Consider the following 25961-nt stretch of genomic DNA (forward strand, 5'->3'; position numbering starts at 1 on the left):
TATGTTTGAATTGCTTCAATATTTTCTTCTTAAAAATTTGGGTGGACAAAGAGTGAGACTGCACTCATGGCCAGTTCTTCTCATTACTGTGGCAAACAGTCCTCATGAGTCAGGTTTGCTGGCATGGACACATTCTGAGATTGCCCTGCCCCAGGCTTTGGCTGATTTTTAAATGTGCCTTAAGCAACAAAGTATTTTGTTTATGAAATATGCTTACAAGCACCACTAACCAAATCTCTAGTTGTCTGCTGATGGAACATTCTGTATTATGTCTTGGGTAATGCATCACTTTGCTGTTTTTTTTCCAGTGGACAGAGAAATACAAACACAAATTACACATTCTAGGCAAGAATATGGACAGGGGCTGTGGGTCAGATTTTGTATGAGTTCGTGGAAGTTGTTTGCCTCCCTGGGCACAAACAAGGTCAGGAGTATGAACAAAGAAGTATTTTATGCTACCCAAATAGCTAACTCAAACGATGTTTGAGAGAGACCTTTCAGTTTATCTGACATATCTTTCTGTCAAGGTTGAGGGAACTTGATTTTATAGCAAAGGACACTAGATGTGTTTATTTGTTCTACCAGTGGTCGCAGCACAGAACTGGCTTTTGACCAGATGAAGACTGATGTAATTTCAAACACTGTTGATTAGATTTCCATTGAAAGTGCCAGACTGATGGTTTTTGGGTTTGTTTGTTTTGTTTTATTTTCTTTTTAATGTAAGAGTGCTCTATAATGCCTAACTTCTATTAGAGATAAAGCAGTATTTGTAAACACAGCAGAACTTAAAACTACATGTATTAATGTAGAGAAGTCCCTTAGAGGGAAACCCATGGCTCACTGGTATGCAGTAAACATCATAAACCCATGAACCTCAACTGCACAACGAAAATCTGCACAGATTTCTTATGGTGCATTTTCCAGCAGATGAAATACAAAATGACAGTACAAGAAGCTAAACCTGGAATATTTATTTATTTGTGTGGCCAGGCATTGGAATAGGTTGCCCGGGGGGGTGTTTAAGAGTGTCTGGATCTGCACTGGATCATGTAGTTTGTGGTTTAGGGGTTACAGTTGTAGTGCTGGGTTAACATTTGGACTTGATTATCTTAAAGGTCCCTTCCAACCTTGATGATTCCATGATTCTGATTGGGAAAGACACCATGAGGCAATTCACAGCCCTTCCACACACTGGCAGCCACACTGTTAGTTTTCCTACCACTAATTTCTTGATGAGTGTATTTAAAAGCATCCGCTATTCATCAGCAGAGCTCCTGGGCTCCAGGAGCTGCTGCAGGATCAGCACCAGGAGCTTGCACACGTTGACTGTCGCATTTTGTGATTGTCACATTTGGTGACCACTCTATGCCCACAAAAGAAAATTTCCTGAGGCACGACAGGGGCCATCCAGCTTCTGGCTTTGTCACGGATTTTCACACAGAGCCACTTGTTTGTAGAATTCAGAAAAATACAATCATAATATGTGCTTTTTACTGTGGGGCAGTGGGGTGTGGGCGACACCGCGCACAGCAGGACGACCACAGAGAGCCCCATCCATCCATCCATCCATCCATCCATCCATCCATCCATCCATCCATCCATCCATCCATCCATCCATCCATCCATCCATCCATCCATCCATCCATCCATCCATCCATCCATCCATCCGTCTACCCGTTCGTCCGTCCATCCATCCATCCATCCGTCCGTCCGTCCGTCCGTCCGTCCGTCCGTCCGTCCGTCCGTCCGTCCGTCCCTGTCCCCTCACGGTTTCCCGCCCCTCACGGTTTCCCAGCCCTCACGGTTTCCCGCCCCTCACGGTTTCCCAGCCCTCACGGTTTCCCGCCCCTCGGCGCCGCCCCAGACAGAGGGCGGGGCGGAAACCGCGGTGTCCGCGGTAACGGCGGAGCCATTTCTGACAGGGCGGCGGCGGCGTGGGGCCGTGCGAGCTTGTTTGGCACCGCGGAGCTCTGACAGGCTGCTTGAGGCCGCCGGGGGCCGAGGGACTGCGCGGGGCCGTGCGGGCCCGAGGGGCAGCGGGCCATGGTGCCCAGCAAGGGCCGGCCCGGCCGGGGCCCGCGGGCCGCGCCCGCAGCGGTAGGTGCTGAGGGGCTGGGGTGCCGGCGGTGCCGGGGCGGCGCCGGGGTGGGTGCTGAGGGGCTGGGGTGCCGGCGGTGCCAGGGTGGGTGCTGAGGGGCTGGGGTGCCGGCGGTGCCGGGGTGGGTGCTGAGGGGCTGGGGTGCCGGCGGTGCCGGGGTGGGTGCTGCCAGGGTTGGGGTGCCGGTGGGCGGTAGCGCCCCGACATCATTGTGCCGTGCTGGGAGGTGCATGGATGAGCCGCTCGGTTCTGTGCTCCAGTGAGATGTCTCGGTTTTGTCGCATAAATCTAGCTCAAAGACCAACATGTTTTGTCTTTTGGAAATACAAGGTGTGATAAAATGTAAATACTTGTTTTCTTCACACTGAGAGATATATCCCTATGGAAGTCACGCTTTCGGTGTATTTTAAAGCTAAAACCAGTGTGATTTTTGTAAACGAAAAATTTCATGTTACTTAGAGCTGTGATGTATTCTTCATAGTATTTTGCAAAATAGTTCCTTTCTTGGTAGATTTTCCTGTTGAAAATAGCTTTATTGTTTAAAAAGCAGTTCTATTGACATGTAATATCAATATTGCAATCAACAATTGTATTGATATTTCTGAGAAAGGTAGCATTTAATTTCATCTTCTTCCAATTTGCAGGTTAATAATTGTGGTCTCCAGCTGGTCATCCAGACCTCATCAATACCAGAAAAAACCAAACCGGTAATTATTACCTTTTCTTGTATAGCTGAATTAACAAATGTAAGTGTATGATACAGATGAATTTGTATGCTTTCAAATAAGAATTACCTTTTCAGGACTCATCTGTTGACTTACAATATCTAATGTATCTGATAGTATTTTTTATTTTATTTAATCCTATTAAAAACATAGGGTTGTACTGTAGCCTGCCATAAGTGCTATATATATATATTTATGTATAAATAATACATATATGATTTCTTAATCTTCTATCTGTACCTCTCTCCTGTAATTCCTGAGAGCTGTTAGTACTGAGGCTGTATTTGTGTAAAGACATTATTTGCATTTGCAAACTCCTAACATTTGTCTATAACATTGTGTTACAGTTTGAATTCAGAATAAATAAAGAGCAGTCATCTTTCCACAATAGGCTTCTGCAGCATGATCTGGAAAAAAACTACTCTGGAAGACTAGGTAATATTCCATAAAGTTTGGTTTGTTTGTCTTTTGTATCTGTTTTGTTCTTTAAAAGGCAAGGAAAGATTGTATCATTATTAGAAAATATAAGAGTGACAGTGTTTCCTACTTGGCTACAGTAAGTCAATGTGATTACTGTTGCATCATGGCCTGAACCCACTGCTTGGCTTTTTTTCATCCTTTGCTTTCCCCCTTGTGGAAGAGTATTTTTTTCTTCTACCTACAAAGCCACAGCCTATCAAGTGCACTACTCTATATTCCCTCAATAGCCACACAATTGTCTAAAGTAACATTTTACTGGATGTTTAACATTTTAATATGTTTAGACAAAATTAGTTTCTAATTTAGAACTGTGATATTGAGAGATAGTTTTTCAATTGTGCTTGCATGCTCTTGGCTTTGCCAAGCAAGATATTGCTGCTATCACTCCTGACTGTGGTGAGGACTGGAAAAGACTTGAAAGAGCACTTCTGCCTTGTGCTGCTGCTTGCCTATGATTGGTGTGAGTAGAAGATTAATTTAGTTATCATGGCAACCCTTTATTGAGTCTGGTAAAAAACTGAAGGCCAGCAGCCATTCAGAATTGGATACTGTGCAAGTTCTGGAGTAAATGTAAGTCTGCAGTTTGATTTTTAACAGTATTAAGTCCTTTGGTGTGTAATAAGCAGCTCTATCTCCCAGCACCATCCAGTCTGACAGAATTTTCTGGTTTTCTGGTGAAGCAGAGCACAGGGTCTTCATCAGGATTTGGGGAGGTTTCTATTCACCCCCTACAAAATCCAGAGCATGACCAGAGAGCCACATTTTTAGTTCACATGCTTCAGGTAACAGTGGGATCTTCTCATTAGTCTGTATTTTACTGGGAGCCTTACCAAAGGTATTTCCTAGTGCTCCCTTAGGATGTTAAGAGAGGTCCATAGACCATTGTCAGGAGGCTGCTAGAAATCTTTTTCAAAAACATAATACAGGCATTGAAATGAATGCTTTTTATAAATCTTTCTTTAACAAAAGGGCAGTAATAGGGATCTCTTACATGCCTTTAGGAGGATGACAGTAGAAAAAAGTCACTTTACTGCTATCCTGTCGTGTTTCAGACTGATAATTTTAAGTTTCTGGTCTTATGTTTATGGGCTTAAAAATTTATGACACAACTAAAGTATGATTTTTGCAACAATGTTAATTGATTTTAATATTTTGGGGACTTTTTAACAGTTTTGATTTTGAAGGATGCATAGAGAATGTTGTTAGAGTAGCTAATGATAAAATTCAAGAGTAGTACTGAAAAGATTGTAAATTGACTGACAAATTGTTTTACTCAAACAGATAGCTAATAGTATATTTCACACAACAATGGACTCATTGCTATGGTAATAAAACACTTATCTTGCAGATTTCATGTTTTCCCTGCTAACTTATTTGATTTATTTGAAGAAAGAGGAAAAAAAGGGCAAGCATACAGAAGTCAAGCCAGTATTTTCAGTAGTGTGCCTGCACAATGGTCAATTTTTGACCAATATTTTTCAGTGGATCTTTTTCTAAATAAGCCAAAGCTCACAGAACACATTTGTTGATTAATTTTACAAGTATTTTTAGACAACCTCCATTTTTTCCTTGTATATTATTGAAATGCATGAGGATGAATTTATAAATATGCTTTCAAGGGCTGCCTATTTTTTGATAATGGAGTGAAATACCAATGATCACTAGGTATTGTGTGCATTTACCTTTGAAAGACTTTGCATTTATTTGTGGCTCAGTGGCAGTGTTTCAGTGTTTTGGTGCTTTATAATACCTTCTTTAAGTTCAGATACTGAAACTGTGAAACAAGTTTACAATTTTATGTTTAAATATCATTGGGTAATTCTAATCAAAATAAAGGCATTTACATAACATCTGCTTACAACAAATTGTTGACAAAAATCTCAAAGAAATAGATGTGCTTTGGAAAGAGGATGTAGAGGGATATAGTCATAATATCAGGAATGAAACTGATAAACCACAGTACTGAATGGAGGCAAAAAGCATTTTCATGCTTTACTTTTTATAAGAAAGAAAATTTTGCTTTTATCACCTGCAGTTCAAGACATGCATCTACAGAGCAGTAGTTCATGTGTTCTCTGTATGATTTTCCAATAGATAACACGAACTTTGGGAGCAGTTCATCAATATCATTTCCTGTATTGCAACGTACTGCTGAAGAAAAAATCCTGAACTCAGACAGACTTACCCTGGAAAGGTGAGAGGGTGACAGAGCACACACCCCAGAGCCCCAGGCCCTGGTTTAAAGTGACCAGAGTGCCCCACTGATGGCTGCAGCCAGTGGTGGGATTGGATTGTTGGGTTTGTGTGTGTGTGTTTGAGAGAAGAGCTGTGTCCCATGGAGAAAGTGTCTGAGAGTGACCTTGTGATGAGTATTTCCATAGAGCTGTCACCTGAGGCAGGCAGATTTCTGGCCTGAACAGGCTGTTCATGTGATAGCTGAAGGAAAACTTAACAGAGTGTGAGACCACATCTGTTGGAATTTTAGTGTGGTCACAACACAAAAGTTCCATGTAGTTTCTGTGTAACAAGCAAATCTCTGAGAGGAGAGGGGTTCAGAAAATTTTGGCAGTATTTCAGCTGTGTTTTCAGGCTAATTTTTTAATAGGCAACAGTTTCTGCTTTATCTATAAAATTTAATTAGCAAACCTGATTAATGCTGTCTTAACCAAGATAATATAGTTTTCTTTGTTCAGTCAGAGTGGGTGAGCAGAAGGTAGAGTACTGATTTGTTACTTACTTGTGTATTCTGTTTTTTCTTTTCTCTTCCAGGCAAAAACTGACAGTGTGCCCAATTATCGATGGGGAAGATCACCTTCGTCTTTTGAATTTCCAGCATAACTTTATAACTCGTATCCAAAATATTTCTAATCTTCACCATCTTGTTTTCTTAGATTTATATGATAATCAGATTGAAGAGATAAGTGGGGTTTCAACTTTGAGATCCCTGAGAGTCCTTCTTTTGGGAAAGAACAGGTAAAAATAATAAAACCTAACTAGGGCACTCTACCTCCTATGGTGCAGCAACTGTGATTTCTCTTTGCTTCTGATACAGTTTTCAGTTTGTGATTTTGCTGTCATACCAGTGAGACCTGCCCTAAGATTAGCTAAATGTCAGGGATCCCACTGAGGAAACACACAGATTTTGTGTGATGTCAAAGCTTCTTTCTTAGTAAATTTAAGCAACATTTCCAAAGGAGTTCACATGTTCCCATATAATCTTCTATTCTGATTGATTATTAAATATGTTCTTAGATGTGTGTGACATGTTGTGGAATGTCTTTTCAGATCAAATGTAGTCTTCATTAATTATTTATGAGCTATAAAAATATTTCTGCCTGATATATTTATCTGGGAAACATACCAGACAGATGAGTCATGGATTTTAATGCTTATTTATTGCTTTTAGTCTTGTAGCCTTTAATAATTTAATACATGCATCTGTGGAATTGCTCATACATCTAAAGGTTGTGCTCTGACTTTTAAAATTTTCCTCATTTTCTTATATTCAGTGAGAACTAGTGACCAGATTTCAGTTATGTGCAGATTATAAAGGGTGTACCTCCTAATTCAGCCTGTGCTCAAAACTGACAAGTTTCAATAGTGCCATATGTTACCAGAGCTAGGAGCTTTTGTATTAAAAATCTCACCTGTAGAAATCACTTTTGTTTATAGTGAAATGTTGGGGTTGTGGATACTACAATATTCAAGTGCTTTGAGAAATTCTTTTCTTTATCATAACCACCCTGGGTGCAGTTTACCTTAGAAGTGTGGTGTTGAGGTAGATAGGACTTGGCCACTAGTGAGTGAGTGGTTACACATCAGACAGAGTTGTACCAACCTGTTTCAGCCCTGCCTGTGTGTGAGCTTTGATTACTCTCAAAGCAAATGCTTGATACATGTATTTAATGTCATCAGCCAGTAGATGATGCTGTTGGGTGTGTAATAGCCTAGGTTTGTAATCTGACAGAACGTGACAGGACAGAGTAGTTTTAAGACAATGAAATTTTTGACTTTGGTTTGCAGTGGAGCAAGCATTCCATCCTTTTCTTTTTCTAGAAGAGCCACATAAATTCTGCTGCTATTGAATTATTGACAGTCAGAAAGGAAAGGTGATAGTCTTAAAGTCATACTCATTTATAAATTTTCTTTTCATGGTTCAAAATGTTGTATTTCTGTTACTTTTGTTAGGATAAAAAGGCTTGATTTTGTATTAGCTGGAAAATGAAAGATTCTTTTAATCTAATATTAAAAATAATTGTCGTAATTGAAATCTTGCAGAATAAAGAAGATCTCAAATCTGGAGAACCTAAAAAACCTTGATGTTTTAGATCTTCATGGAAATCAGGTATGGTAAAACAACTTGGTTGCTTATGTTTGTTGTGTAGACATCCTGTATTTCCTGTGTCTTTCACCAAAGTATTGTTTCATGAAAAGGAACTGGTAGCAAGTTTTGCAGCTCTTATGGTCCCCAGAAGTGAGTACGTTAATAAAAGGTGTCATGGGGTTTATTTTGAATATTTGCCCCAGTCTCTTGTTCTTTCAGTGTTGTACTTCAGGCAGGTGACAGTGATTAAAACGCTGAGTTAGCCAAGTGTGATGGCACTCCTACCTACACAACGGTAACCTGCCACAAGCAGTTGTGGTGTAGTTCAAGTAACACACTCTTAGAACTGCTGTAAAATTTCTTGGTATGATTGATTGCTGTTTCTACTGCTGGTGGTCTCACAAAACCAGATTCCCCACATACATATAAAGGAGAAGAAAAAGACAAGTTAGGGACTATAGGTCATACAATAAGTTTGTGGCTGCTCTGAATTAGTCAAACAATGAGCAGTGGCAGAGGCAGTCTAGGACCAGGGGATGGCATTGCCCTTGGAGTCTTGGCCATCTCCAAATATATTCATTCACAAGTGTTTGCTTGAACAGCACAATCCTTTTTGTATTGCTGTTGGAAATCTGAATTTTTGATAAAAATACTCGCAGACTAACGCTACAGCTTTGGTAGTCAGCAACTTTCCCAGCACAAATGAAGCAATCGCCAATGAAAATGAAACACATCTTGCACAATTCTTACAAGTCATTTAGAGCTGACTTTATTTTTTTCAAGTATCTGTATAACTATTTACATGAATTGCAACTTTATTAGGAGTTTTGGCTGGTTGTTGCTGGATCACCTTCATAATGATAGGCTAACTTTGACACAGAGAATGTAACAAATTACCCTATATCAGGAATTAACGTTAAATCTTGGAGTTCAGGAAGTTATTTTGGTTTCCAAAATGTTTTCATAATAAATGTAGATGTGAAGGGCACAAATGTTTGGAAATGGAGTTAGTTATTTCCTTTTTAGGTAGATTTAGTGTATTTTTAATGTCAAGACCAAATAAAGACTAAGAACTTCCATAAATAAATTATCTTTCTCTTCCTTTTTAGTTCAAAAATAAGCATGTTTTCCTGTTTAACTTCTTTTTTTTCCTGCCTTTGAGGAATTCAAAATTTATAACACCAATCAGCCATCCCATAGTATTAGTTATTTTTGAAGGCTTTATGAAGAAATGAAGGGAAGAAATGCTGTGTTTGGGATACGTCTTAGTGGACTAGTGTCTTGTTTTGAAGTTGTTGTTTCCTTATATAACACTGAATAAGGGAGCTCCTTTAATTATTTAAATTTGTGGAGTGGACTAGTGTCTTGTTTTGAAGTTGTTGTTTCCTTATATAACACTGAATAAGGGAGCTCCTTTAATTATTTAAATTTGTGGGGTTTTTATTTTGGCAGTTTGTCATTTGTCATTTTGGCAGTTTGTCATTTGTCTTTTTGTCATTTTGTCAAATTTGTCATTTACTTTGTCATTATCACCTGAGTCTTTAAAATAGGTTATTTTAGGATAGACTAGTCTTCTAGTCTATCTTAAAATTTAACGTAGACTATATGGCAAATTTCTGAAGCAGCAACATAATTGGCTTTGAGAACTTCAAAATGCAGTTTCTCATGTTCAAGAATGTAGGAGTTTAAACAACAGATCAGAGAATTGGAGCCAGATTTATCTCAGTGGTGTTCAGCAAAAGGAAAATAATAATTGAGCATAATGATGTACAGCATCTCTAATATGTTACCAGTGATCCCAGGTGAACACTGAACAATTAAATCCTGTGCACAAGTTATAGGCAAGGTATTGGAAATACACTAGATTAACTGTTATTAACTCAGTAATATAGACTCATGGAATTGTATCATTCAGGGACTCTACACATGAATTTTATTCTAGAATGCTTTGAATAGGAAATGTCATTGGAGTAATTTCCTGTGTTCTGTTTAATTATGTGAATAATTTTTCTTTCCAGAAGTTCAAGCTGTAAGTAAAATTATGCAACCTGATTTTTTTTTTATGCATGAACTTCTTTTCATTAATCTCAGATTTTTTTTTAAAGATCCAACTTTAATTTGTGCAATTTAATTATTGATGGGTGATTATTTGGTGCATAACAACCTTTGCTGAATTCTATTTCATAGTGAGGGGTTCAAAGATAGAAGCAAATGAGAAAATAAATAGTTTTTTTGTTCAGTGTTTACAAGTAGACTTTGACTTGTGTACTAATTTTTTTTTGATATTATATAAGTATTATTTGAAACATCCATAAAGAAGTGGTAATAGCTTGTATTGTTTCTTATCTAATAGCCCATATGAAAAGCTGGTGTACCCTCATGTGTGCATGCATAATTGAAACAGGCAATTCAGAAGAGTTAATCTTAAAGCTTAGCAAAGTGATAAAGAGTATTTCTATATGTTGCTGATGAAATCATTATCTTTGCAATAGCAGTGAAATACCAGGATTAATATTCTAGACTGTGGCATTCTAGCTGGGCAGACATCAGCAGAGGTCTGTGCTCTTCATGCCAACTGTCTGCTCTTGGGGTTGCTTTTAAAAGTCTCTCTGTATAATATCTTTTAAATGGGTCTATTTTCTGTTCCTCTTGCTGTAGTATTTTTGTATAAAATTCAGATAAATGGACAGTTTAATTAGCAATTGAATCAGAAGTTTAAGCACCTTGAATCAAAGGTTTAAGATGTTATGTAATTTTGGCCTTGCTATCTACTTTTGTATGCTTTTTAACTGAGAAATTGTTGAAATATTTCTTATAGCAGCATATTCCAATCAGAGACTTACATGTACACATATATGTATATGGGTATATGGAAATTACCAACAAAATGGGATGTTCTCAAACTGTTAAATTATGTCTCCCTTACCTCTTCTGTTCCAGGAGCTGCTGGACACTTAGTGCAGAGTGGCATGGCCACACCAGCCCTGGTGCAAAGCAGCAGGAAGTTCCATGTCAGTGGCTCCAGGCACTTTGTACTGCTCTGCACCTTGGCACTGTTGGCCTCCTGGAGAAGGGATGGAGTGCCTGGGCATGGGTGCTGAAGGGGCTCACAGTGGTGCAGGGATGCTGTTTCTAACTGACAGGGAATGGTACACATTGGTAGCTCTTTGCACTGCCAAAACCTTGGGGCTGCTCAAGTATTTTCCACAGGAAAACCTGCTGGCTTCTTTCTGCCCCCAGCATGGGTTTCACTGAGAGTGCCCTGCTGTCCCTCATGCAGGGGCTGTCCTTCTCCCTGGGTGCAAGTCAGGCATAAATTCTACAGAGGTGCTGAGGACAGATCCACACTGCCATGAGAAATAATTGTCTGGATAGAGAGCCTGGTGTGGATCACTGGGACACATTAATAACAGCTGGAAACAAAACCATACTGAATCATCACAGCAATAATCAATGCCTCTGTAAAATACAATGCTATTTCTAGAAATAGAAATTAAAATTAAGGAGCATTAGCTATTATTGCTCTTTCTATGCCTCTATTTTTTCTTTTGCTTTGTCATTATCACCTGAGTCTTTAAAATAGGTTATTATCAAGTATAAAAACAAGCATCTGCCAGCTTCCTGTCTACTGTAATTCAGTTGTTAGGTCCCTCCCTTTTCTAATCCCAGGAAGAAAAGTGAGTGTGGTGGAAGATAAGTGCTGTGGTTTTGTGTCTTCAAGGTTGCTGCTACAGAGCAGCCCAGCTGAAATAACCTGGTTTCTGATGGGATAGGAGGAAATGTTAACTGAGTTTAACTGCAGGATGGCAAGAAAAATATGGGTGAATACTCAGAGATCCAGAACAAGTATCATGGTTTAGAGAAACACAGGCACACCATTGTATGGAGCTGATAGTTCATGTATACTTTTAGAAAACATGTCACATATATACATGTATATTTTATATCCATATAAAGCACAGTGTGAATGTTTATTGTGTCTCTGACAGATTGCTAAAATAGAAAACATTGGTCATTTAAGTGAACTGAGGGTGTTAAACCTTGCCAGAAACCTCCTCACTGTTGTAGAGAACCTGAATGGACTGGATTCACTCACAGAGCTCAACCTCCGTCACAATCAAGTCTCTGCTATAGTAAGGAGCAAAACTCTTGTCCTTCTCTTTTTTCTTTTTCATTTCCTTTTATTTGTTTTTGGCAAAATGAATGGTAACTGTAGCTTCTTTAAACCATATCAGTGTTTCAGATTTTTGACATCTCGTGTTTCCTCATGTTGTGTTGCTTATATTGTTCTGCTGCAATACTTAATTGTACAACACAAAGGTGAAACAAACACAAACATTCATTTTGGTGTTATTTTCTTTGACTGTATTCAGGGAGACTTGACTTAGAGGACCTTCAAAGGTCCTTTCCAACACAAACTATGCTGTGATTCTATGATGACTTGTAGTGTTTCAAATCTTGAAAGGTCATGATGTTCCTTGGGGAGGGGGGGAAGAGATTTTGTGGTTCTAACATGCAGATTTAGATACTCTTCTTCCATACAAGTTCATGTTCTAGAAACAAATCATCTCACTTTCTGTAGGTTAGCTAAGCCATAAGGCCATGTTAAATTTCATATTGAGACTGTTGCTGGGGCAAATGCAGAGAAAAAAGGTATTGATTGTAAGAGCAGAGTTTTCCAATGGAAACTTTAACTCAGCATTTTAAATTTTCATATTCTAAAAATTAAGATTTTTACTTTGCAATTTGAGTTGTAGTCAGGCATGGCAAGTGGATTATTCAAGCAAGAGCTTTTTAAAATAAAACAGATTACTTAGCTCCCTTTCTCTGGCTTGCATAATTCTTCTTGTTCCTGGTCCCCTGTTGTTGCTGAGCCTTTCTTTTCTTCAGTTTCTGCTGTTTGCCAAAAAGGATTTGATTTTACATCTCAAAAATGAGAAATTTCTGCTCATTGCTGACTCTGTCACTGTACTTTCCTGTGTCAGTGATGTTACCTAGAATTCTCTTTGCTTGTAGCTTCTTTCAGTCCTCTCAGGTGCAACTTGTACTTTCTGCTTGCTTTCTGCTGTCATAAGTGGAGAGTCAGCATGAAATTTAAATTAGTGACTTAGAGACTTGGAGTCTGTGCTGCATCTCAATGCTTTACTGTTTCCTGGCAGAGACAGTGTTTCAGAAGATGATGTTCTCTTCAGGGAAATATTTATTTTACTTGTTGGCTTGTTGGTGTTTTTAACTGTTGTTTTTGTTGGTATCTTTTTGGGTTTTTACTCTGATTAAATTCTAATGAAATACAGTTTTGTGAGCGTAGATTCTTTTGTTTTTCATTGAATGTTATTTTTAGCAAGTATGGCACTAACTCTGTGTCTAAGTTTTGGACACATACTGTCTAAAACTCTAAGTAAATATGGCCAGTGAAATAAAATATTTTTTCATATGTTAATGATAGGTGTTATCTTTTCTTGTGTGTACAATAACGTGCATGTGTTTCTTATATTTGTTTGATTTATTTAAAATGAAAGCTACATTCCTTTTGTATGGAAATTCAGATTCTGCTGCAACAGGAAATTACTAAAAATGCAGAAATATGGAAAGAAATATCTCATTCTATGGAAAGAATACCCAAGATAGTTTATTTCTGGAGCACTTGAGTAGCTGAGGGAGGGGGGTTATATTTTATTTAAGATGAAGTTTAAGTTCATGTGGTTGACTGTGCAGGTGGAGGAGATATTTTAATCATGATGTTGTTATGCTGTAGCTCTTAGCTGCAAAAGATTCACTCCTAAGCTCATGAAAAGAATTTGGTTACTGTGCTTTAGTTACTCACTTACTGTGACAATGCTCATTATGAATCAAGCTTTTAAAACTTGATTATTCCTTCAAATGAAAGAATCTAAACTCAACTTTAAAAATAAATTGTTGTTCTAAAATAATTTTTAAAATAATTCTGTTTTAAATAACTTTGCATTTTTTTGGTGAGCCTTCCTTATTTTTCGCATACATCCCTTTGACCTGCCCTAAGTGTATTGTTCTTGTGTAGGAAAAATTATCATCTCATTTATGAAGCAAAAATAAGGTTTTATACTGAACTCTCTGCCCATACTGTATGGAATAACTTAAGTTATCCAACTGGGTTGTAGCTGGTTTGAGGAATTAAATCTGCCATCATCCTTTACAATCCATTGGCCTTGGACTACCAGTTTAGGGACTGTTTTTGAGCTTTCCACTACAGACTGAAAATCCTTGAATCATAAGCAGTTCTTTTTGTAAGAATGAACTGTAGTTGGTTCAAAGCTGCAGGATTTGCAGAGGCAGTCCTGGGGCTTGGTTTATAGCAGAAGGATCTTACAGGACTGAGGTGCATTCAGAGAGGCTGACTTGTCAGGAGAACAGCAAACAGAAATGATGACAAAGAGTCTCACATGGCATCAAAAGCACAGATCTATGCATCCCATGAGTTATGAAATATCTTCTTATTTTCCATATAGTTGTGAGCTGGAGTCTCTGTTAGGAAGATTATCTATGATTTTCTTTGAAAGACTGACCTGCTTGTTTAATTTGAGGTACTAAAAATTTAGAATTTTGGGTTTTGTCATTTGCAGCTTGATCATAAACTGGAAGGAGGACTGGTCAGGGTGTTCACCATTTCTTCAAGAAAGAACTCTTGCCCTCTGTCCCCCTCACTATAAGACTTTGTATCAAAATTGAAGTAGCTGGAGGTTTTGGGGATTTTCCTGCTGCACCTATGAGATTTGAAACTTGTTTTACAAGACAGCAACACATCATGCTAGGAAATTTGTCTTGTGGGGTAATTTCTTTGTGTTCCCCAGTGACTAGTTGAAATCATTGCTGCTTAAGAGTTAGAGTGCACAACCCTATAATGCCTGCCCTCACACGTGTGCCCACCCTTTCAGGCATGAACACCAAGTAGCCTTGGGGACAGAGGGGACACCCAAATGCACCTCTGTTGTGAACTCAATCTTTCCATGTCTGACCTGGCAGGACTCCGGACAGCTCTGATCCAGGAGTTTTGCACCTGCAGCCTTGATCCCTTAATCCCTTTGTTCTAACATGTCATCCTATCCAGTGGTGACTCTCAGCAGCTTTGCTGGCTTAAATTCAGTGTTTTATTAATAGGAGCTGCAGGCTTTGTTAGAGCTGCTTTTGTTTACCTCTTTGAAATGAACTGTTCTGGACTGCTTTGCAGACATGTCAGAAATCTGATGAAGGGAGGAGGAGATCTAGGCTAAAATCAAGACACTGAGCTCTGATGCTCCTTGCCCTTTCCCAGGGTTGTATCCTGTGGTTCCAAGTTGGAGTGTGGCCATTGTTAGGGATGCAGACTCAGAACTGAGGGGTTAGTTGTGAATGGCTTGTGAGTCCCTGCAGACTGTGCTGTCTGATATGGATGTCTATTTCATAAAGAAAGTTTGATCTTACTTACTATGTTTCATCTTATTAATATTTGAGCTATTTGCTATTTAGAGACTTTCTGCAAAGGCATTTAGTGGAATATTAAATTTAGAGTTTCTTATTCTGTAAACTCATACCTTCTTCTAAATGTTAATTGTGAAGGTTGTAAAGGTGACAGAGTCCTTCAGATCATTCTCTGACTGGAGAGTCACTGCTGTTCACAGTGCTAATTGCACTGCTGTATTGCTGTATTGCACCTCAAAAACCTTATTTCAGCAAGCTTTTTTTTTTTTTTAAGCATGTTTATCCTGCAGCTTAAATGCTGAGAGAGCACCTTGGCTTATTTCCCAAAAGGCTGTTCAGAAAGCAGCAGCAGTATCCTCCTTTCCTTTAACACGATTTGCTTTGCGAGTGATGCAGCGTGTTCTGCAGAGTGGGATCTGCACTGAAACCCTCCCTTGCAGTCTGCATTAGGGAGAGATGGAGCTGCACGTTCAACACAAATCAATGTTGCAGCAAGGTTACAGCATTTAGAAATGAAAGCATTTCATCAGGCCAAGTAAAGAGGCTCAAAAGCCATTTCCATCTGCTGAATTTATGCCTATCTTTTCTTTCTAGAAAGATGTGGATACTTTGCCCTGTCTCCAGCGTCTCTTCCTCAGCTTCAACAATATTTCTAGGTAAGGGGAATAGTAGTTTGCTTCCTATCAGTAATTTGAAGTATCCTACAGGAGCTGTATTTCATGAAAATTTGAATTCAAACACTGTGAGTACAGATCCTTTTTTCCTCCCCTAACATATCAGATTAAAAAAATCATGCCATTCTGTATTTTCTACTTTAAGTAAAAAAATTCTTGAAAGCCTTTGCATTAAAATGTAGTTATACTATGAGTATTCTTCAAGGAAACATATTTTTAATTGATTATCATACTGTTTATAGTGGTCAAAATTAAAAGTGGATTTGTAAATAGGTTGTTTTGCTGTTAACCTAGTTGTCTGTTAAAGCAGCATGATGCAAGGTACAAGTTATATTTAACATTCCATCACTGTATTTCTGGAGTTATGCAAATTGCTGAGTCAGATTCTGCTTGCTATGGGTAAATTATTTCATGCCTGTATTTTACTTGTCCATGTATTAATAAAGTCTGAAAGGTATATTCATGATTCCCTTTCAGACCAGATGGCAGAAGCAAAATAGCTCAACTCACAAAGCTGGGCTTCTATAGTTTCAAGTAACTAAGAGCATTTTGTTATAAATAGAAATGTTTGTCTTCTGTGCCTTTTCATATTAATGCATTTTTGAAGTTTGCCTTTATACTCATGCCAGTATTTGAGAAAACCCCTAAGTGCCTGCATTATCTTCACTTTGGTATGTCCTTTTTTTAATCCCTTGATCACCAGCAGCTTTCTTTGTTTAGAATCAAATAATTAAATGTGGGGTAGGGGAAGATGCTTCATGTTCTAATTACTGGAAATGCCATGCTATTCTTGTGGTATCTGCTTTCTCTGTAGAATGTACTTAGTGGGAGCTTTTATTGTAGCAGCTACTCAAACATTTTAAATTCACCTGCATTATGTGTCTTGCAGACAGCTCCAACCTACTTGTCTGTGTTTCTTAGGTTCTTAAAGTACAAATGCAGTACATCTTAAATACTCATGGCTGTTAAACACTTAAAAACAATTCAGAGATTAACTGCAGGAGTCTTTCTTATGCTCTTCCCTTAGTTAATTTGCTAGTCTTTTTATTTTACATTTTAATTTGGTGTGGTGATGAGAGGGGGTTAGCATTTTGCTGCTTTTGAATCATTTCCAGAATTGAGACTTGCCTTTGTTTCTGGCTTTCTAAAAAAAGTCTCAGGTTGGCAGGAGCAAGGAGGAGACTGCAGCAGCTTGGCTCCCTGGCTGTCAGGGAGCATCACTGCAGTCAGGGAAATTGCCCTGTCTTTTCATGGACATGGTGCCTTTTGTTGTAGCTTTCTGGCTGCTTTCACATATTGTTTTATGCAAATGCATGTTATTTCTACAGTGTTCAAAGAAAGAAAAATGTTTGGAATTTTCTGTGAGGTTTTGACAGATTTCTCAAAGTTTGTGATCAGTAGCTTGCTTCTTGGCACTATATTAAAAATTCTGTCATTTATCCATGGGGGCTTTAGTTGGTCAATTGCTTAGGTTTCTCATAAACTACAAATACTTATCTGGAACATATATGGAAATAAATAATTTAGTTTGAGTTTGCAGCTGGAATAGGTATCAAAAAATCTTAATGTTAAACAAAAGATATTGCTGTTCTATAAATTTTGATTATGCATATAGGTAGATAGGTGGATGGATATCTTTAACTCTCTATTTACCAGTCATTATTTTAAACCACACAAATGAAAAACTTCTTTTAATCACATTCAGCTTGGAGTTTTTTTAAATAATAAGCTTTTACTACATATAGCAGTTCTGAAGGCTAAAACCCTCTGTAATTCCTTATTCAGGGTTATGCAGTAGATATGTTTTCTACCAGGGAAGTTATTAAATACTATATATTTAAGTGTATTCTTGACCATCTGTGATCTGATGCTTGGGTTGGTACTCTTTGAACTGACTGAGGAAGTTCTTTGCAACCAACCAGTGAACTGCTGTGCTCTCTGACCATTCCTACACCCTTTTAAATTGTTTTGTATGCTTTTGAGTCATTTACCCCATTTGCTCTGGGCCATAGAGTAATTTGAAAAATTATTTTTCCTAAAAACAACTCTGTCTATACAACTGAATTTTGTTTGACAAGCAAATTGGTGCACCAATACTCTTAATTTATCTGTAGGTGCATTAAAAAAAAAACCTGCAAATGAAAACAAACAACAAAATTGCCAGAACTTGAATATATTTGTTACCATTTCATTGCAATACTTCATTAATGTTCATTTTTTAAAATAGCATTTCTGAAGCAATGCTTCCATGGAAAGATTTTCTTGTTTCTATTTTTGTGTCAGTGAAAATATTTGAGTCTTAAATTGACACATGCTGACATATTGAATTAATATTTCAGTAGAAGACTCAAGAATGCCATTAGAAATTGTCCCTATTTTAGGCATGAGGATACACCATGGGTTTAATCACTATGTTCTTTTTACCTCATACTTCACAGAAGGGCTCAGAATGCTGCTGCTTCTCTGCAGAACTTTTAGTAAAGAAGGATATATTGGCAAGATAATGTAAGCTAAAACTGAACTTGGTGCTGTCAGGAAACAAAGGAAGTCCTGTTTTTGGCTTCAGCCCAAACAATCTTAGTTATACTCTGAATGTGTTTATACCTGATGGCTGAATGCAATATCTATATATAGAACTGGTTGTAGAGAAATGGGAGAAATTCCATTTTTAACTTGTCATGTGGTGCAGGGAAGAGATTGCAGTAACATTTACAGGCAAGATTTGCCACAGAGAATCAGAAAGAAGGTTATTGCTCATGTTTGAACATGTGAAACCAGGGAAGACCATTTTTTAATCTTGGAAGCACAATACATATTTTCAGTGTTACACTGCTGTCCAGGTCAGCATTATGTTGGCTTTTTCATTTAGTCTAGGCATATGGAATGAGTTGGATACAAGCTCATGTAATTTTGGTTCTTCATTTGGTTGCTGAATTGGAAACCTGAGAGAAGCAATGTTCTTAACCTAATAAAAACAAGAAAGTAACTTTTTACTCAGCAAGATGGAAACTTATAAATGCATTGTTAAATGCTTGAACAACAGCAGGTAAAGGGGAATGAAAGGTTGATGGTAGTTACATCTGTTCTCATAGGTAGTTCAGTAGTTAGAGTCTTGGAAAAACACAAGTTTTCTTCTTTGGGTATTTTTGAACACAGAGTTCCCTCTCAGGTGTTCTTTCAGACCATAGTATGTATGTTGCCTTCTTTCTCTATTCCAGAGCTTTTCCCCTTTGTGCAATGTGCTTTTAAAAGTTGATGCGAATGCGTATAGAAGGAGCAATTGTCTCCCTAAAAAGCAGATTAAAACAGAAGATAAATATTCCTGTGTCCTGTGCATGTGTTTCACTGGTGCAGGCTGAGCTCCAGAGTGCTGTGCTGTTAGGTAATTGCTGCATTCTGATGTGAGAAATGGGTTTGAGTCCCTTTGGCAGAGGGGAGAGCTGGATGCAGGACTTGGAGCATCAACAAAGATGGAAAACTGATCTATTCTCAAAAGATTTCCAGAAAACACTTGCTGATAATTTAGCCCAAATTTGTGACTTAGATCTGTGTTACTGAAATGACAATTTTAGCAAAGATAATTTATGTAAGAAGAGGAACAGGAATGAGAGGTGGTTGTGTCCTGCAGGAGGAGATCTTTTGTAAAGATAATCAGACATTCCGTGGAGAAGGTTGGCTGAGGCAGTGTGACACAGCACCATCCAGAGCTGCTCTGTGTTTCCTGAGCAGGTTCAAGGCTCCTTTGTGGGGAACAGAGGCTGGAGACAGAGCCTTGGGATGTGGCCTCTGGTTCCTGTCGGGTGCTCACCATGGAGCTCTGTCCCAGCAGTCTGCAGGCTGGGAAGCAGCAGAAGCTTGGTTGTAAATTGTGCAATCTGTTTGGGAATGCAGCACATTAAAGTTTTAATTAGTTTAGGATTAGGATACAGTGTGACAAGTACAGTATATGAACTTTTCTGTATGGAATTTCTAAAGCTTAGGGGTTTTGTATGCATATAAAAGATGTGAGAACAGTTTTTTGCACTACTGTTTCTTTCTAAAACTGATCTGCTAATAGGGCAGCTAAAAGCAGGATAAAGCAAGCACATCTGTTTTTAGGTCCAGAGTGAATGTTCTGGCATGCTGAAGCAGTGAGAATTTCAAAGCACAGCAGTATGTGTAAGTGGAAGGTCTTGAGAACACACTAGCAAGCTTTCAACTTTTCTGTCATTTCCTGAAGAAATTGGTTTTATTAAAAATCTGTAAATCATATGTAATGAAAGAAGTACTGTTTGGTTAAATGTTTAGTAGTAAGTACTCAGAATAAATATATTGAATGCTTTTAAATATACTTTAAAATAATTTTGAAGACCAAAGATTTTCATATTTTTTAAGCAAAATGTGTTCTAGCTCAATGGAAGTTCAGACTGTGGGGTATTTTGTTCTAACATGTTTCAGTTTGCTTTACTAACTTGTGTGTCATTTGGGAAAACTATCTTTTATCTTTAGGACATATTGAGTAGATATTTTTTGTAATATGTCAGACTGATCTTCCAAAAATGTGCTTCCATAAGCTGTTCTCTGGAAAGGAAGCAGGATCATAAAAAGAAACAGCAAATAATAATCAAGCTTTAAATACATGTACAAAACAACCAGTTCTTCAGATGTCTTAAGAATTTCCACTGTCTGTCACAATCTACCCACAGTTAATTTTCCATTGGTTTTTAGGTTGTTTTCATGCACTAAGCACAAAGGCAGTAACATCTTCCTCTTTACTGTCACTTTTCTGCTGTGCCCTTTGAGTGTACAGTGCAGGAGCTCCTTGCATGCTGCACCAATTGCACCAGAATAGCTATTGCAGTTTATTCAGTGACAGTCTCTGATATGAACATCTGTACTGCATATGTTTTCTGATCACTCAGCTCAGGGCATACTTAGGGTCTGACTTGACTTAAGGCAGACTTGGCTTTGGAAGGCCAAAGGACATTAGGATGCTGCAGTGTCATACATACCATACTGAACATTTATGTAATAAATAAGACTCCCTAACATTGTAAACATGTTAGGGAGTCTTATTTATTACCATAAATGTTCAGCTTTTTTAAATTAAAATCCAGTCAAATAGTTCTCTGATGTTTAAAAGTACTAAATATCTGAGCTGCTTTCTTTTCACATTTCATTTTCAATGAAAGGACCACTACAGAGGTTATACATCTCTAAAGGCATTTTACACAGGTCAGTTATTTTTGACAGGTAACCAAATCTGATGTGTTCTAAGAAGCCAGCTGGTTAGAGTTTGTAGTCTGAATTCAAACTAATGGACTAATCTGTTTTGAAGATTATGATGCTTTTGTAGTTGTTTTACTTCCAATATTAATGATGATTCAAACACCTAGGATCATTCTGTGATATTTGTGGTTGGCTTTCTCTCCTTTTACTTTCCAGGTTTTTCATGCTGCCCTTGATGGCAAATACATCTATTATATTTCTGAATATGGATTTCTATGTATCATATTTTAGCAGGGGGTTTGATTTAAGTACTCCTATAGTTCTCCTTATTCTGGAACTCTTTTTACCTGTATGTGAAGGGAATAAAAAGTTTGCCAGCAGCAGCTGCTGGTATTTCAGAGCACTTGTATTTGTCATATTATGGTATTGATAGGTGGAAGTGTTCAGTACAGTTAAATATTTATGTTCTGTCCTTAAGAGATAAAATCTTCCACCTCAAAATTATTCCTACTCCATGACATTAAAACTTTAAACTCTTTTGGTTACAGTTTTGAGGATATTCTGTGCCTTGCTGATTCCTCATCCTTGTCAGATATCACCCTTGATGGCAATCCAATAGCTCAGGAGACATGGTACAAACACACTGTTCTCCATCATATGATGCAGCTCCGACAGCTAGATATGAAGAGAATCACAGTAAGAAATTTCTGTTTTCATCAAATTTAATAGATACTTCAAATCAGAAGTAAAATGCAGGCATTTCTGTGTGTATGTGTATATTAAAAATACAAACTTTTTTTCTTAATTTAGTATGGAATTGAATGGTGAATAGACATTACAGTATTTAAAACTCTAACCCTTTTCTTTAGTTCAGTATAAAGTAAGGGTTTGCATTTTTACTTCATTTAACATGTTTATTTTGAAGTGGTTCAACTCCAGCAGCAAATGCTGCGTGTTCAGCTGCCATGTGACATGAGAGAGCCTGCAAAGCTTTTGGTTAGAATTTTCCTAACAGACTTTGCTGATTTGTTGTATAGCTGAGAAGGGACAGCACATTTCTTCCAAAGTAGTGGTCTGTTTGCCCTAAAACTGCTGTAATTGGTATCCTTTATTTAAGAATTTAATTGGTTTCTTTAATCAGCCTCCCTAGGGAGATCTGGTGATCACACAGGTTGTGTGTCTTGTCTGTATTTCTCTCTTCCTAACCTACTCTCCCTGATAATTTCTGTTTCTGCTGCTCAAGTTCAATTAACCTTGATAAGGGAGAGAGGACTCAGTCTCCTACAGGCTTCTTGAAAATCCACTCCAGGGAACGAAGGACAATCACCAGGGTCTTACTGTAATGCCGCCTATTTTGTCTTTTAGCATAGGATATATATTCTTTTAATATAGAACACAAATTATTCTGTGCCTACTCAAAAGTGATGTGTAAGAATGATTTCTTACCAGATAAATCTGTCCAGCAGCAAGCAACAGTGATACAGTGGTAATTTTTGGACCAGATGCTGACACATACACCTTCTTTTAAATGCTCATTTGCTTTGCACAAAGGCTGTACTGCATTGTGAGCTGCAGCTGATGCTTTTTCATAGAGCCAGTTAGGCTGAAAAATATAACATGTGTGTGGAAAACATTACTGTTAAAAAGACAGTGCTTTGGGACATGAGATTTCTGCTTCCATCATTGAAAATACTAAATACTTGTTTGTTCACAGATATTCTAAGCTTCAGGGGCTTTTGTATTTTATACTGACTTTAATAATAACTTTTATTATGACTTTAAACTGACTTAATAATTGTTAATCACTTTGCTTTTAAAAACTTGTTTTATCAGTATTATTTCAGAAACTTGAGTTGCATAAAGAAAATATCTCTCCATCTCCCCATTTTAACCCTTGTCAAGAGGGGATGGATCCTGGTGGAAATATCAGTGATAGAGAAAATTGTAGAAAGAGCTCAAACTCGTTTTAGGCTCTATGAGATCTGTATGGGGGGAAAGTTGTCAGAAATTCACAGCCATTGGAAGAACTTAATCTGGGTTTGCACCTTGTTAAACATCAGAGAATCAACCACAAAGACACAAAGCCATAGAAAACCAGGCTTCACCAGTTGTGCTGCTCATAAACCTACTTGTAAAAATAATGTGTTTTACTCTTTATTTGCCTTCTGGTTTTTGAGCCTTTTAGCATTTTTCTTCACGTAGAGGGTGCTATATATTTTCTCCAATAAAACTGCTACCCAGATAATCGTGTGACTTAAGAAACTGGGATTTAAAGAAAAATAACAAGTATCATGGGATCTGTGGTAAAATTAAAGAGCTGGCAATCCCAAATCCAGCTATTCTGCCTAGCACTGCAATATGTTGTTGCTGTCAGCTCTAAGGTTAGATCTAACCTGGTGGGGTTAGATCTTGCAGTGTTGAGCATGTGACTTGCACTCTTGATTAGTGTAAAAAATAATTACATTTATTTTTTTACATACATCTAATTACATTTATAGGATCATTTCTTCATCAGCCTGAAGAACATTTAGGCATTTTGAACTTTAGCATTGCTTTGTCTTGTAAAAAACTGAGAGTTGGATGATTGTTGGGTTTTATTCTGACTAGGAATATTCACTAACTTGTTCAGAAGTTTTCTGCTCAAGAACTGAGTTTTGCACAATTATTTGTTCTGATTTTAACTTTTCTTTTACTGAAGGATATTGTCAAAATTTTTATGAGACTTGGAAGCTTCATTCATGTTTGGTTTCAAGAAGGTACACACTTTGGTGCCAGGCTTTTTCCACAGGATTCCCTGGAGAAAGGAGCCCTGGTGCAAAATGACAGCTCTCTCTGCCTGAGGCCACTATTCAGAAACACAGAGGTGCCATGAAAACCAAAGACACTGTACTTGGAATAAAACATTTGTGCACTGTAATTATTTTTAGGTTGGGGTAGATTGTCTTTAGACAAGGGATTGTGTTGAATTATGACAACTCTTAAACACTGACGTGTGAAAGCTGATGATTTCTTAGGCCACCTCATTCCTAAGCCCTTTTTGAATGTAAGATTGAAGCTCTTGAAGCACTGAAGCACAGACTCAGTTGTGATAAAATCAGTGAGATTAAGCACCTGTAATGCTCTTCACTTGTTCATTGTCCATACAAGATGATTTTCAGCTGGAAACCCAACCACTTGGTGTTCTGCACCTGAAACATCAGCTCAATGGAAATCTTTTGCTTTCTTGAACCTTTGGTAGCTCAGTCTAAAGGCCTAAAGACTGGGCAGGAGGCTGAATTATTGTAGCTGGATGGACTCCTGTGTTCACTTGTGTCCCTGTCAGTAACTCACAGTTACACCTTCACCTCACCTTAGCTGCATGGTTATGGGACTGGATGAATGGAATGGGCTTCTGCAGAGCCCCACAGTCAGAGCAGGCTCAGGTTGCATTTGTGATTATTTATCTTGGTTAACCTGCCATAATGGTTGTTTTTTTGGGCTCTGAAGATTTTTCACCCTGCTTTGTATGTTGAACTTTTTGAAAAGGGAGCCTGCCCAGTGGTGCTTGCAGTTTGATTAGGACCTATTTCTTTTTTCCCACTCTTTGGTAATAGTAAGCAGAGATTGTCTGCAGATATGTAATAAAGTATTTAAATATGATTGAAATGTGTACATATTCCTTACTAAGGAGTTACAGAACCAGGAACATTTGCTATCCATCACTTCCAACAGACTTTCTCACGAGAATTTGCTAAGTGTGTATGTATTCCTATATGTGTGTGTAAATATGATATATAATGCAATTTTTTTAAAATGTTGCCAGATTGAAACACAAGCTGTGTCTTCTTAGAAGTAAAGCTTTGAATTTTTCATTGAGGTTTTATACGTTTTAGAAGCTTAAAATAAGAGAGCTGTGTTTGGTTTTGATTATTTGCTTAGACATTTCATTGCTGATCAGGGAGTAGGTTCTACTGCTCTATCCAGAACAGATTTCATGACTGTATTCCATCACTACCATAAAGTGTTCTGAGGTCTTGGGATCTTTTGGGTTGCTGTGACCCCAAGAATGTTAAAAGTCTCTTTTCCCAGCCCGGGCACTTGAAGAATGAGTTGGAGCTCTTCATTTCTTGGTCTCGAGGTTGTTTATTGTGTCTTATCTATAAAATTCTTTCTCCTGCCCTGCTGAGGTCCAGCAGGACAGTTCCAGGCACCCTGCCTGCCCCCGGGGGAGTTTTATGTCTTTATACTAAAAACTACATATACAATGTTTACAATTACTTTCTAATACCCATCACCCATGTTAGACAGCGAGCTTCTACTCTAAACCAGTCTGTAAGTCCCAACATCACAGCAGAAGTTGGAGGCCAAGAAGAAGAAGAAAAGGCTGGACACGCCCAGTTCCCTCCATCTTGCCTCCTGAACCCCGATACCAAAAACCCTAAAATCTACTTTTTCCACCCCATGATAACTTCACTGTTATTCTACCTAAACTGTTGTGGCTTGCTGATCTTCACCTAAGGTTGCTAATTTGCTCCATGGGTCATAATCAAACCCACAGGTGTTTTGGTCTCTGTGCCAGGGTCTCTGAGCCCCCTGGCAGGGGTCCTGGCCATCCTGGACAGCCAGAGGGATGTTCTGGGTTCCCACACCCAGGGGGTTTTTTTTAGGGAAGGATCACTAACGGTATTTTTTTTCTTTCCACTGGGAAATAAGACACTTAAGTGTGACTTAAATCGTGTCATTTGTTGAAAGGACCTTGTTCGAAGAATAGCAATGCGGCGGTGAGGAGGAACGCGTGCGTTCGCTGCGGTCCGTGCGGATCCTCTCCGGTTCCCCGGGATTCCCTCACCGGGCGGGCAGCGATCGGCGCTGCTGCAGAGCGCGCGGGGGCCGCCAGGGGGCGCCATGGGCACGGCAGAGCCCTCACGGAGCGCGGCGGGAGCGCGCCCGCGCCCTGTCCGGCCGGACGGGGATAGACAGAGGCACGGACATGGACACAACCAGCCGGGGAAACGAGTGACACAGGGAGGGGATCCAGC

At 38.5% G+C, this 25961-nt stretch overlaps 1 protein-coding gene across 1 annotated transcript in view; it reads left to right on the forward strand.

Annotated features, from left to right (window-relative positions):
* The first annotated feature begins 1889 nt into the window (after positions 1-1889).
* LRRC49 (leucine rich repeat containing 49) overlaps positions 1890-25961 on the forward strand; it is a 41801-nt gene continuing 17729 nt past the window's right edge. Inside the window, exons 1-9 of the mRNA XM_058033234.1 lie at positions 1890-2097; positions 2743-2805; positions 3171-3258; positions 5398-5497; positions 6073-6276; positions 7582-7648; positions 11617-11760; positions 15656-15717; positions 21492-21639. Coding sequence (XP_057889217.1) covers positions 2044-2097; positions 2743-2805; positions 3171-3258; positions 5398-5497; positions 6073-6276; positions 7582-7648; positions 11617-11760; positions 15656-15717; positions 21492-21639 — 930 coding nt within the window. The 5' untranslated portion in view covers positions 1890-2043. The remainder of the gene's footprint in view (positions 2098-2742; positions 2806-3170; positions 3259-5397; positions 5498-6072; positions 6277-7581; positions 7649-11616; positions 11761-15655; positions 15718-21491; positions 21640-25961) is intronic.

This window comes from Melospiza georgiana, chromosome 13 (assembly GCF_028018845.1).
Source record: "Melospiza georgiana isolate bMelGeo1 chromosome 13, bMelGeo1.pri, whole genome shotgun sequence".
Lineage (NCBI taxonomy): Eukaryota > Metazoa > Chordata > Aves > Passeriformes > Passerellidae > Melospiza > Melospiza georgiana.